The following is a 13,006-nucleotide window of genomic DNA, read 5'->3' as shown; positions in this document are numbered from 1 at the left end:
AATCTCTGGAGCCAGGGCGCCCGGGTTTAAATTCCAACCACGCTGCGGATTAGCTGTGCCACTCTGGGCCAGTTTCTTAACCTGTCTGGGCCTCAGTTTCCTTTTCTGAAAAACGGGGGTCGGTGAGGACACTGGCACCTGCCTAGGAGGGCGGTGGTGAGGGTTAAATTAGTTACAACTTTGGAGAGACAAAGGCAGGCTTGGCACACAGTGGCGCTCCACACATGGTACCTATTACTCACTGAGCATCTGTCAGGCATTTCACATGAGGTGTCTGACACACCATCACACGGACTCCTCAGAATAAGATCCTGGCTGGGGAGGTGCTGTTCTCCTGATTCTACAGACAAGGAAATGAGATCCGGAGAGGGCAAGTCACTTGGCCACACTGCAGGGGCGGAGGTGAACGCAGGGATGTGTGCTTTTCTCAACCGAGGGCGATTGTGCTCCCAGATGGCACCTGGCAGTGCCTGGAGACATTTCTGGTTGTCACCACTTGGTGGCCAGGGTGGGGGCAGATCTGCTACTTGGCGGTTAGTTGGGGGAGACCAGGGATGCTGCCTGACGTCCTACAAGCCGCCAAGCCTGCCCTGCACCCCTGATCCAATTCAGCGGTGGATGAGAGCCAGAGCATGAACTGGCCTGGCACGGTTAGCCCACCCTTGCCAGGAGGACATCTGCTTTCAAGAGAGTCTCTCACGGCCCGGCTGTGGTCACTAAAGCAAGGGGAGGCTCAGAGCTGTTACCCATCAAATGGAACAACAGGGCCACCACAAAGGTTAAATAAAATGGGGTGGACAGAAGGAACCTACAGCTTAATATTGAGTTGCTGAACAGACATCCATACGGTGCCTAATAAATGCCAGGCCTCTTTTGGAGAACTTTTCAAACATTAGCTCATTTAACCCTCATGATGACCCCGTGGTAATGATGACCGTGAAAGCAACAGTCTGCGTTGACCAAGCATCTACACCAAGGCAGTTGCAGTGCAAAGCGCTGGACATACATCAGCGTCCCGTGTGCCGCCTCCCGGTGCTTTGCTTCCCCTCTGCAGTTTTCACGGTCATTTACTGAGGGCCTACTGGGTGCGGGACTTTATTCTACAGACTTGACGTTGGTCAGCTCTTTAACTCATCGAATCCTGACAATATAGCTAAGTAAAAGAACAACGGTGTGGTAGCGGCTAAAACGTACGTGTTCTGTGCCAAGAGCCTTATCTCATTTAATCCCCACAAGGGCCCTACGACGCAGGTGCTGTGAACATCCCCATTTTGCAGATGGGGAAACCAAGACACAGAGGGTGAAGTGACTTGCCCCTCTGGACCAGGATTCCAGAGCCCACGGCCAGTACCCCACGCCACCTCCTGGTCAGGTGCATCTTTATTAAGCCAAGTAGCACGTGGTTCTCATTTGGGGGGAACCGAGATACTAACTTCCCGGTTTCAGGTCCTCCCCCCGCCCCCCGCCCCGTTGGCCCCAGAGTCCAGACCACTTGTCTTCTAATCCCGGACACTTGGAATCATTTTCATTAACAGCTAACCGGTGGATCCAGGGGGCCCAGAGATGGGGCAGCTTACCGAATTCAGACTGCATGCCGGGGTAGATGATCCTGAACACGTAATCTGTGGCCTCATCATCTTCCTTGTCTGAAGACGTGGACTCGGCGGAACCCTGAGGGCTTCGCTTGCGCAGTTTGGGAAATACCTTGCCCTGAAAGAACGTGTCCCATTGCATAGTCCTTGGGATATACCTGTCCTCACAATCTGCACAGCCTGAGGGGTTCAGTGGGGTACGTATGTGCTCACAAAGCCACATAAGGATCCACGGGCAAGAAAGGTCCACTCCCCAGGCGTCTGGGTGGCTCAGTCGGTTAAGCCTCCGACTCTTGATTTCAGCTCAGGTCATGATCTCAGGGTTGGGAGATTGAGCCCCGAGCTTGGGATTCTCCCTCTCATCCACCCCTTCCCCACCCCACTTGTGCACGTGTGCACGCTCCTCTCTCTCTCTCTCTTAAAAAAATGACCACTCCCCATGGCTGACCCCCACTCCAGCCTCCCTGGGTCCCCCGCGATCACTCACCTTTCCCCGCTGAGACCAGAGTGGAGGGTCCAGCTGCCCATGAGGGAGCAGCCCATTTTCCAGGCACGAGAGGAACTGCAGGAGGTGGCCTCCCTTGGGGAAGCGGAAGGGCGGCCTCTGGATCCCGTCCTGGCTGACCAGCACCACTGTCCCGCCGCTGTCCACTGCCACCATGACCCGGCCAGAGAAGACCCAGCGGGAAGTCACTATGAGGCATGGGGATGGGGCCCTCCCGGCACACACATCCCCCCAGGCATGCCAAGCCAGACCCAGGGACCTGCTCCAAGGCTCTGGGAAAGGCCTGGGCAGAAGGTCAAAGGCAGTTTTTACCTCCCCTGAGCCTATTAAATCCCACCTGCCATGGTTGCTGACCGGGTAGTATAGGACGTGGTCCAGAAGAGTATGGTTGGTCTCCGTGAAGTCACCCACCAAAGAGAAATGATGTCCCTAAACATCCGATGTCCCTCAAGCACGCTCTATGAATCAACCCGACCTATTTTTGTATGGAGGCTTTCAGACCTATCGCTTCTCAGAGCAATATGTGACTTGCTAGCACGTATTGAACACTTACTGTATGTAAGCACAGCACGTTAAAGGCAGTGTCTTATTGGAATACTCAAAATAGACCTATGAGGTTTATCCATTATTGTCTATTTTACAAATGATGGAACCACGGCTCAGAGAGGCTATGTAATTTTCCCAGGGCTGCACAGTAGGGCCTGGATCTGAACCTAGGTGTGTCTCACTAAATAAGCTTAATATTTTGTGCCTTGGTGGGGCATGGATCCCTTGCTTTCTACAGCAGGATGGCCTTCTCTGTTCCAAATGTACCTTCTCTGAGCTTTAAGGGAGAACCCTATTCATTAATCCCAGATCTTCAGAGCATAGGCTTTGGAATGACAAAGACCTGATTTCAAGTCCAAACTCGGGAGCTTCCAGGCTGTGTGACTTTGTGCCAAGCTGTTTAGAGCCCTGCTTGGCACACCACAGGAGCTCAGTACGTGTCAGCAGCTAACACCATGGGTTTGGTGCTGAGCTCTTATCATACGTCGCAGGAGGTTCACAACAACGCCAGGAGCAGGTGCTGTTGTGATTACATTTTACAGATGGGGAAACCGAGGCTCAGCGAGAAGTCACTTGTTTGAGGCTGCACAGGTAATAAGGAGGTGGGGCCAGGCAGGGGAGCCAGAAGGAACACCCCAGCCCCGTGCTCCCCCCACGGTCCCTACCTTGCTGGTGGCAGTGCAGGTACACAATCTCCTCTAGGCGGATGGTCATGGCATAGTCCCAGTAGACGCTAGAAGGGGAGGGATGGTTAGGTCCACAGGATGCTTGCTCACCTCATCGTGGCAAAGGGCCCAGGAGACCAGAAGACCACACCCGTGGGCTCCTGCACCCTTCTCACTAGGACCCATCTGTCTCTAACATCTGTATTCCAGGCTTCCCAGAATCTCTCTCCCCTTCTTCTGGTCCCAGCACCCCAATTTTCTAAGGAACACTCCTCCCTTCCCCCCCAGTCCATGTGGCTGAGGCTGAGTCCACCCACCCACCCTCTATGCCAGGATTCCAGAAATGGCCATCTGACCCCGGCATATTCCACTGTTCTAGCCACAGTGATTGGTTCAGGGATGTCCCCGCAACCCAAGCAGAACCCATGAGGCTCAACTGTTGGAGTCATGTTAGAATAAACTGGGGAAAGGATGCTCCTTTCTGCTAGCAGAGTAGGGGCAAAGATGACAGAAGTCTGGAAATGGAGGGGGCCGTGGCAAGAAAAAGGCTGCCTGGCAATGGCATCCATAGGAAAGCAGAACCGAGAGATGGGAAGAGTTCAGGTCCTTATCATTTGTGTCCCTGGATCCAGCCATGCCTGAAGCCACAACCCCAGAACTTTCCAGTTCATGGGAGCCAATGCTTAAGTCAACCTGAGTTTGGTTCCCTGTCACTGGTACCTAAGAGTCTTGACTCAGACCCCAATGTGAGGCCACCGTGCGCCCATATGGTTAGAATAGCCATTCAACAGCTTTGATCCTACAGGTCCCAGCAGTGTGCCTTGAGGGCTTCTATGAGCCTCAGTTTCCTTCTCTGTAAAATGGGTGATAATAATTACCCACCGCAGAGTGCTGTTGTGATGATTAAGTGGAATCATGTATTTGAAGGGCTCAACATAGTGCTAATACGTTAAAAAAAAGTACTGGGTAAATGATCTCTGTGCTGACATACTTAAGGTTTTCCCTTTGGAGATCAAAGCCTACTGCTGTCCTGAAACAGATCACTTTTCCCCTTAGATGACCATGGAGGTGGGGCTCACAGGAACTGGGGTTTTGTGTGGTCCGGGGAATGCACTGAGCAGGTATCCTTCAGATCTTGCTGGGGGGGGCGGCGGGCAGAGCTGACCAACAGCTTCAGAGGCCGCCCCCTGGATCCACCAACACATTTGCACCAAGGCCACGCTTCCCTTGGGATGCTCTCAGCCAGGGCTGAGCACATGGGGGTGTTAGTGTGGGCCTATTCCCACAGGATAGGGGTACCCCAGAATAAAGGTTAACTTTAGCCCAGGGACTCCCAATGGATCTGGCGGAACATTCTAAGAACGGCAGCATCTGAGACTCTTCCCACCCCTTCCTTCCTTCCCCTCCCTGTTCACAGGGGTCAGACCAGCTTCGTGGTCTGAAGGTCCTGCCCGCCTCCTCTGCTCCTCCCTTTCACTCTGCACAGATGCCTCCACATTACAGCTCTCTCGCGTGTCTAACTCTGTCCGCACCCGCATCTTGAAAGGACCCGAACCAACACAGGCTTCAAGGTCAGACTTCAAATCCTACTTCCACCAACTACACAGAATCAGTCCCTTCTCCTCTCTGGGTGTCAGTTTTCCTAGCTGGAACATGAGGAAGTTGGAAGAGAAGCTCTCTAAGGGACCTTCCTGCACTGGTCTGCACCAGAGTCAGCCTTGCCAGGGCCCATGGAGGGAATGTCCTCGGAGGGCAGCCAAGCACACGAGGGTTTTCAGAGTAGCAGCCTCTATGGAGCCCCTTGCATGTGAGTCTTGGCCAGGAGGTCCTTCCCCAGACTCCCACATCGTGCCCATCACCTAGGGTGGCAATGGTCTGTTTTCTCCTGTCTCCCCGAGAGGTGCTGAACTGGACAGCGACTGGGTTTTGCTCACATCTGCAAGATGTTCAGAGAATATTCAGAGTTAATGGTGAATACCCTAGGGCGCCCAATAAACAAAGCAACTCTCCAACTACCACCAGACACCAACGAAGAGGAGCTGTGGCCCCAGTTCCTTTGGAGCTGTGTAACTTGACACCAACAGCCTCCAGGTTCCAGCCTCCCGCCTAAAAGCTTTACCTGCATTTTCTAAGGGACTCTTTCCTGTGCGCGGAGGTTCCACTACCACATCCCCATTTTACATCAGATGAACAAACTGAGGCTCGGGAAGGTGAAGCTCACTGTCCAAGATCACTCAGCTGGGAAGGAGCAAGAGCTGAGCTTCCGTTTTCATTTTACGTATTTTTAACAGCTTCCTAGAGTAGAACTGCTGGGTCACGTGGTATTTAGCACAGCGCCTAGCACACTGCAGGTGCTCCATTAATATCTGATGAACGAATCCAGGTCCCCTGACTTCCCTGCTTTGTTTCACAGAGATTATCCGAGCACTGGCTTCGTGCCAGGATGGGTGGCAGGTGCTGGACAGAAGACGTGAGGACTAAAGATTACTTGCCTTCATGGAAATGAGGTCTAGAATGCAACAGCAATAGGTGGGCACAATGTATTACGTGAGCACGATTTTACAAATGCTACGAAGGAGATTCAGGGCTCCGTGTGATCCAAATTCAGCTGGGAAGTCAGGGAAGGGCTAGGGTTTAAGATGAACAGGGCTGAAATAACCGTCCCGGGCCAAGGGCATCTCGGCCTCGCACTGTTCCTCGGGGAGAGTTCCTTGATCAGAAACTCTGGAGTCTGGCAGGAGCTGAGTTATGTGGCCCAGCCTAAAATGGACTGTACCTCCCATTGACTGTCTCTGCAGACAGATGGCCACCTCTGCACAGGAAGTGCTCAGCTTAGAGAACAGCAATAATCACATCAAGCCCTGAGGTTCCTCACACTGAAGCCTAACATGAAACAGAACACGGTAATGGTGTTCTGCTTCTGTTCCGTGAAAAGAGCCCTTATTTTGTATCTAGCTGCCAGGACTCCTCAAGCTGAAATAATCTGGCTGGCCACACTTGGCACAGTGCCTTCCCTCTGCTTGTGTTCCTTCTAGGGCCCTTCCCTAATTGTGCAGGAAGAAGGGGTTGCAGCAGGGAATCCGTGGTTTCTGAGTTTCTTCGGAGCATGACCCCAAAGCCTTTGCTGAGCCTTAGAGATTGCAGGATATCACAGGGAGACGCAGCCCTGGACCAGATGCCCACCAACCAACGCCTCCCGCTTCCCTTCTTGACTGAGTGATGAGAAGGGAGGCTGCAGATGGGGGAATATTTGCCATTGGCAGGCTTCCCAGATCTTTGTTAAGATTTCTCCCTCTGGGTGTTTTGACCAGGGTTTGCCTAACTCCCATGCCCTAAGATTTTTCTAGCTGGTTTCTAGATCTTCCCAATGAGCTACCCAAGCAGCTGCAACAACCAGACCGAGCAGTGGGCCAGGGCACGAAGGACAGAGCACAAACTTCCCCCATGTCAAGGGTAGGAGAGGGACACAGAACCCTACCTCTTCTCATAGTCCAGGTCCCCCATCGACCCGTTCATCAGCTGGTTAGGCGTCCATTTCAAGGTCATGACGTCAGCTGTCTGGTGCAGGGACAGGTACCCTGGCACAGCCTCCATATCATCCCTCTGCAGAGAGAGGGCGCAGGCTTGGTCAAGGCGCCAGAGTCACAGGGATCACGGACCCCAGCCCATCTGACTTAGGAGGCATAATCAGAACCAAGAGGCTGGGGTCACGCCCTCCAAGGCCATGGCCATTTGGAAGATCCTGCCTTCCAGGCGGCCATGCTAAGCAAAGCAGTTTGTAACCAACCCCCAGGATGGGTTCTGTAGATCCAGCTATGAAAGCTCTCTGCCCGCCTCCCCTCACTTTCATATTTCCACCTCCCCCCCTCAACCAAGGTCCAGGGGCCCTGCTGCAAGGGCGGGGTTGGCGGCTCTTTAGAATCAGGAAGGGGCTCTACCCCTCTACAATACCACCCTCTCCTTCACAGAAGGCATTTATCTGGCATCATTTTGGCCAGTCTTAAGGGAGAAAAAGAGGGCAGCTGAGCTCTATCCCATCCACAGAAATTTTCCAGAATCCCCCTCCCCAATACCCACACCATACTCCCTGACCAGCAGCCTGACCCTTTGTCTTCCCAACTAGCCTGCAGAACTTCTCACCTGCTCACTCTGCTTTATCCCAAGTGGGGTGTAAGGGAGGGAAGTCAAGCCTCACACCTAGAGAAGGCAACTTCTCCACCAAATTCACCCAAACAACACATGGAGATAGACAGCTGACATTTACTGAGCACCTAGTGCGTGCACCAAGCATGGCTCGGCATCGTACGCATGGTCCCCATTTAACCACACATGCCCACAGCCCCATGATGGAGCACTACTTCATGAATGGGTTTCACATTTTAATGGACCTGAAATGGGGATGCGTCTCCTAATGAGTGGCATCTCACGATCATGACATAGTGGCCACTGCCCAATCTCATGCAAACTCAGGCCTAGCTGTTCAGACGCCGTTACTTCAATTCAGTTTTTTTTTTAAGATATTATTTATTTATTTGACAGAGGGAGAGAGAGTGCACACGCAAGCAGGGGCAACTGCAGAGGGAGAGGGAGAAGCAGGCTCCCCGCTGAGCAAGGAGCCTGACTCGGGGCTCAATCCCAGCACCCCGGGATCATGACCTGAGCCGAAGGCAGACGCTTAACGACTGAGCCACCCAGGTGCCCCATTTTAGGACTATCTTAACTAACAAATGTCAATTACATGTTCCCTTGGGGCGCCTGGGTGGCTCAGTCAGTGAAACACCTGCCTTCTGCTTAGGTCATGAGCCCAGGGTCCTAAGATCGAGTCCCACATGAGGGTTCCCTGCTCAGCGAGGAGCTTTTCCCTCTCCCTCTGCCTGCCACTCCCCCTGCTTGTGTGCTTTCTCTCTCTGTCACTATTTCTGTCTCTCTCTCTGTGTCAAATATATAAATAAAATCTTTTAAAATAATTATATGTTCCTTTGTGTGTAGTTACAAGTATAATGCATGATTTAAAAAAGAAGTATATCCAGATAAAGTCTCAAAGAGCTTTTTCAAAAAGTGTAAAATACAATCGAGGATCACCACATCAAAAACTAATGATGTACTGTATGGTGACTAATATAATAAAATAAAACTTTTTAAAAAGTGTAAAATAAAATTTCCAAGTAGTGAGAAAACATTTTATATAACCTAATAGCATTTTTTACTTCCTGATGGTTATGTTTAAAAATGGGGCGTGTTAAATTCATAGCTTCTTAGATCTGAGGAGATAGGATCTTGTACCCCCTGTGATGAGGATTCTAAGGCTCAGAGGGAGAAGTGACTTGCTCAGGGTCACCCAGTGATCGCAACTGTGACCACAGAGCTGGAGTGGCCAGCAGCTCTCCCTCTGTTTCCTCCTAACTGAGCCCAAATACCACACTGATCCAGGTGGTCTCAGGAAGGGAAGAGCAAAGGGGATATCTATCGCTTGAGGGCAGGGATTCATGTGCCTTGCTCACCACCCATCTCTGGGGCCTGGACCAGTCCTGGGGCAGAGAAGGTAACTGATAAATGATACAGACTCTCACAGTGGGCAGCCTGAATTCAAAGCATAACTTTGCCCCTTCCTCCCCACTGTGCACACCTCAGTGTTATCACCTTTGATAAGACTCTTTGCCTCAAATGGTTGTTGTGAGCTTTAAATGAGTTAGTACAGTTAAAAGCACTTAGCATGGTGTCTGACACATAGGAAGTGCTCCATAAATATTAACCATGAAGATGTTTATCTTGATATCCTAAGCATCTAGTTCATAGAAGGTTCAGTACAAATATCTGCTGAATGAGTGAGTGATAACAAGAGAGAATGGATGGATAGACAGCTGGGTGGACAGGTGAGTGGAGAGATAGATTGGAAGATAAATGGACAAATAGTTGGATAGGTGGGTGGATGCATGTAAAGATGGGTGGGTGGATGGATGGATAACTGAATGGCTGGATATGAAGATGGATGGATGAACAGACAGATGTAAAGATGGGTTGATGGATGGATATAAAGATGGGTGGATAGATACGTGGATGGATGGATGGATGGATGGATGGATGGATGGATGGATGGGTAGGTAGAAAGAAATGTCATATGGATGAATGGATGAGAGATGGAGTACTAGTAGATGAATGAAGAGACAGGTATGTGGGTAGGTGGATGGATGAATGCATGGATGAATGACTGAATGGACAGATGTAAAGAGGGGTGGATGGATGGATGGATGACTAAATGGATGGATATAAAGATGGATGGATGGATGGATGAATAGTTGGATGGATGGATGGATAAATAGAAGGAAATGTTGTCACATGGATGAATGGATGGAGAGATGGACTACTCGTAGGTGAATGAAGAGACAGGTATGTGGGTAGGCGGATGAATGAATGGATGAGCAACCTGGAGCCAGAGGAAACTCCTCCTCTGTAACCTGAAGACAGACCCCCCCCCCCCCGCTGCCTGCCACCCATGGAAGATCTGGGCCCAAGACCTCTCTCACCGGCTGAACCAGAACATTGTTCTTGCCATAGAGCAGCGTGGCCCGGGAGTTCTGATGCAGGGACTCTACATAGTCACGGGCAGAGAGGGATGGTCGGTCGTCCATGCTGCCACTCGAATGCCTCTTCTGGATCTGGCCGTGATAGAGGGGGTGGAGGATGAGGCCTGGGCTGACCCTCAGGGCCCCACTCCATTCCCCACCTCCACACCAAGTCTGGAACCCAGCCCAGCTCCCTCCCAGGGCCCTGCAGCCCACCCCTACTCACACAGAGGGCCGGACGCTTGGTGGGGGAGTCCTGGCGCAGGTGTGAGCTGTGGATGCGATGCCTCTGCACCAGCTCATCCGCCGAGGGGTCAGTCCAGAAGTGGTCCGCAGTCTTCATCTTGGTGTACTCCAGGGCACAGGGCCCCACTGCGGGGCATACGGGGGCTGGGAATCCAGAGCCCCGGGCAGTCCACCCTCCCATCTACCCCCCCACCCCTCGCTGATGGGCCACCGATTTCACCGCTTCTCCCCTCCAGCTGGTGAGTATGCCTCACGGTCCTCCTAAGGAGAGGCCAGCACCAGACCCCAGGGAGTCAGAGCCAGGGAACAGGTACGTTTTGATGGAGGAGGCTGGAGGGAGATGATGCACCAGTGAGCGGAGCCCAGAGGCCCAGAGGAAGCTCAGAGCACTGGACCACTTACCCAACAAAGACGCAAGGATGGGGCCGTCCACCGGGTCCATCAGGAGGGCTTCCTTCTCGTAGTACTTACTAGCAAGAGAAAAGGACAGGCAGGTTTGGATGGCGACCGGCAGAGGGCGCACAATGGACTCTGACCTGGTGGTTAAGAGCAGGTCTCCCTCTTGTCACCTCTCTGAGCCTCAGATGCTGCATCTATAAAATGGGTGTAATAAAAGTATATCTCCTAAGGCTGTTGGAAGGCTTTCTGAGAGAGACAACAGATGTGAGGCACTTGGCACCATGTTTGGCCCGTAACTGCTTAATACATGGCTGTATGATACAGCCCGAATGCGAGTAACAGGAATAATGATTACAAAGTGGCTCCTGGCTGGTTCTATTGACTTCGACCACATCTTCCATTTCAGATGGCAAATCGCTTAGGGGCTTGGATGTTGTCTGCCCTTCTAATGTTACTGAGGCAACAAGATGCTTTTTAGCTGTGGTGTGCCCCGGAAAGCTGTCTTAATAGGACTTCCTGCCCAGACAACTAATGTGGATGCTGCTGGCCTGATGTGCTCAAGAGTGCCCCCTGGCTTCTGGCTCTTCAAAATAACTTGTGATGCGGGCAATAATACAATGTTTGTGCTGTTTTTGCTTTTTGTTTCTTTGTTTGAGTTGTTGTGTAGTGGCTTCTAATTCTTCGTCAACTCATACAATCTAGAAACAGAATTCTAGAGTTGGAAAAGACCTTGTTCTACCCTCCTGAGGGGTCTCAGGCTCAGAGAGGGGAAGTGACTTGTTGGAGGCCACACAGCAGGTGAATGTCGGTTACATCCAACCAGCCTGCCTCTTCCCATTCTACAGCAGGGGGTGAAGAACACAGCATCCGGAGGGAGACAGAATGAGTGGGCGCCCGGCTCAGCCATTCCCACCCTCGCTGTGTGTCCCTGGGCAGGTGACTACCTTCCCTGAGCTTCAGTGTCCTCACCTGTAAAATGGGAAGAATGACAAAACTCACCTGCCCAAGTTGTTGGGAGGATTAAATGTTGACCTGCTTGTACGGCAACAGCACAGACTTTGCCACCAGGAAGTTCTTGTGAAATGGTGGCAATATCATTGTAATTTTACCCCAGAGGAATCTTCGATCCACCAGAATATTGGCTGAAGCAGAACTGACATGCCCTGTACATGCTCAGCAGCAAGCTTATACGTTTTGGCGTCAAATCTGAAGATAAGGCTTCAAGACACTTTCCACTCTGCCACGCAGTTTCCATTCCAAAATTCAGCCCAGTTACCTGATCATAAACCTTGGGAATACTGCCTTTAAAAATAGCAGGTAGAATTGGGAGCAAGATGTGACCCATCAAGGGTGGTCCAAGGGAGCTCCTTAGGGGTGACAGGTTTTGCTGGAACAGTTCCGTGTCCTGACTGTGGTGTTGGTTATACAAAACTATACGTGTGTTAAAATTCCATAGAACTATACAGAAAAAAAACTGAGTGTATGTAAAAACTAGTGAAATCCAAATAAATTCTGTTGTTCAGTTAACAGTATTTTGCCAATGGCAATCTCCTATTTTGATCCTTGTACTATGGTTATGGAGGATGTTATCACCAAGGGTAGAGGAGACTCTGTACTAATGTTACAACTTCTATGTGAATCTAAAAAAATAAGTTTGATGAAGAAAGAGGTTGGCATTATAGCTGAAATAAACCGCTAATTCCTTTTGACTGACTTATTCAGTAGAAAATACAAGGTCATATGCCAAAGGCAATAACTACAGAGGCCCTGAATCCATGCTAGGGCACAGGGCAAAGATGTGTCACAATTTACTAGAAGATGAAGAGATTAATTGGACTCCAGGGCCTGGATTTCTTCCAGTTCCTCTCCTGCCTCCCGGCCTTTGCACCTGCTGTTCCCTCTGCTGGGAAGACTCTTTTCCCCACACCCCTTTTCCTGGTAATGCCTACACGCCCTTCAAATGGAAACTTATGTCTTCCAGAACACTTTCCCTGACCACCCAGAGGAGATTAAATACCACCCACCTGGCTTGGAATACTCATCATATCTTATCCCAGTTACTAGTTACCTGTTTTCCCTGCTACAATATGAGGTTCATGAGAAGCACTTTGCTCTATGCTTTCACGCATATTTTCCTAGCAAACAGGCAGAGAATAAAAGATAATCATAATACCCATTGCATGTGAAGATGCGGTTAAACAGGCACTTTCACACACCAAAAGATGAGGAGATTCTCAGATATTTCCCTCATATTCTCCCTCCCTCCCTCCTTCTCTCTCTCTGGTTGGAAAGGAGTACTGGCCATGAAGAGTCTCTTCATTCTTCACTGGCTCCCCCATGCTCTTAGCATTACATCCAAGCTTTGAACATGACAGTTGAGACCAATGTATCCCCAACATCTAGGTTAGTGCCTGGCACATGGTAGGAGCTCATTAAATATTTACTGGATGAATGAATGAACGTATGGGTAAATGCTTGCCAAGAGGGCTC

The 13,006-nt window shown here is 50.9% G+C and overlaps 1 protein-coding gene across 5 annotated transcripts in view; it reads right to left on the bottom strand.

The window, feature by feature from the left end:
- Window positions 1-13,006, bottom strand: part of SGSM1 (small G protein signaling modulator 1) — an 86,111-nt gene that overhangs the window by 36,750 nt on the left and 36,355 nt on the right. For 4 of the 5 annotated variants that reach the window (XM_025858106.2, XM_025858109.2, XM_025858108.2 and 1 more), the window contains 7 exons: window positions 10,520-10,587; window positions 10,098-10,243; window positions 9,833-9,964; window positions 6,787-6,911; window positions 3,309-3,376; window positions 2,080-2,243; window positions 1,578-1,710 (listed from right to left, as the gene is read on the bottom strand). In XM_025858106.2, the coding sequence (XP_025713891.1) occupies window positions 1,578-1,710; window positions 2,080-2,243; window positions 3,309-3,376; window positions 6,787-6,911; window positions 9,833-9,964; window positions 10,098-10,243; window positions 10,520-10,587 (836 nt within the window). The remainder of the gene's footprint in view (window positions 1-1,577; window positions 1,711-2,079; window positions 2,244-3,308; window positions 3,377-6,786; window positions 6,912-9,832; window positions 9,965-10,097; window positions 10,244-10,519; window positions 10,588-13,006) is intronic. The other variant, XM_025858107.2, reaches the window with a different exon arrangement.

The sequence above is a fragment of the Callorhinus ursinus genome, unplaced genomic scaffold (genome assembly GCF_003265705.2).
Source record: "Callorhinus ursinus isolate GAN/ISIS: 27379988/994484 unplaced genomic scaffold, GSC_fseal_2.0 scaffold72, whole genome shotgun sequence".
In the NCBI taxonomy this organism is placed as follows: Eukaryota; Metazoa; Chordata; class Mammalia; order Carnivora; family Otariidae; genus Callorhinus; species Callorhinus ursinus.
Note: the sequence above shows the minus strand (reverse complement) of the source record. Positions and strands in the feature narration are given on the sequence as shown.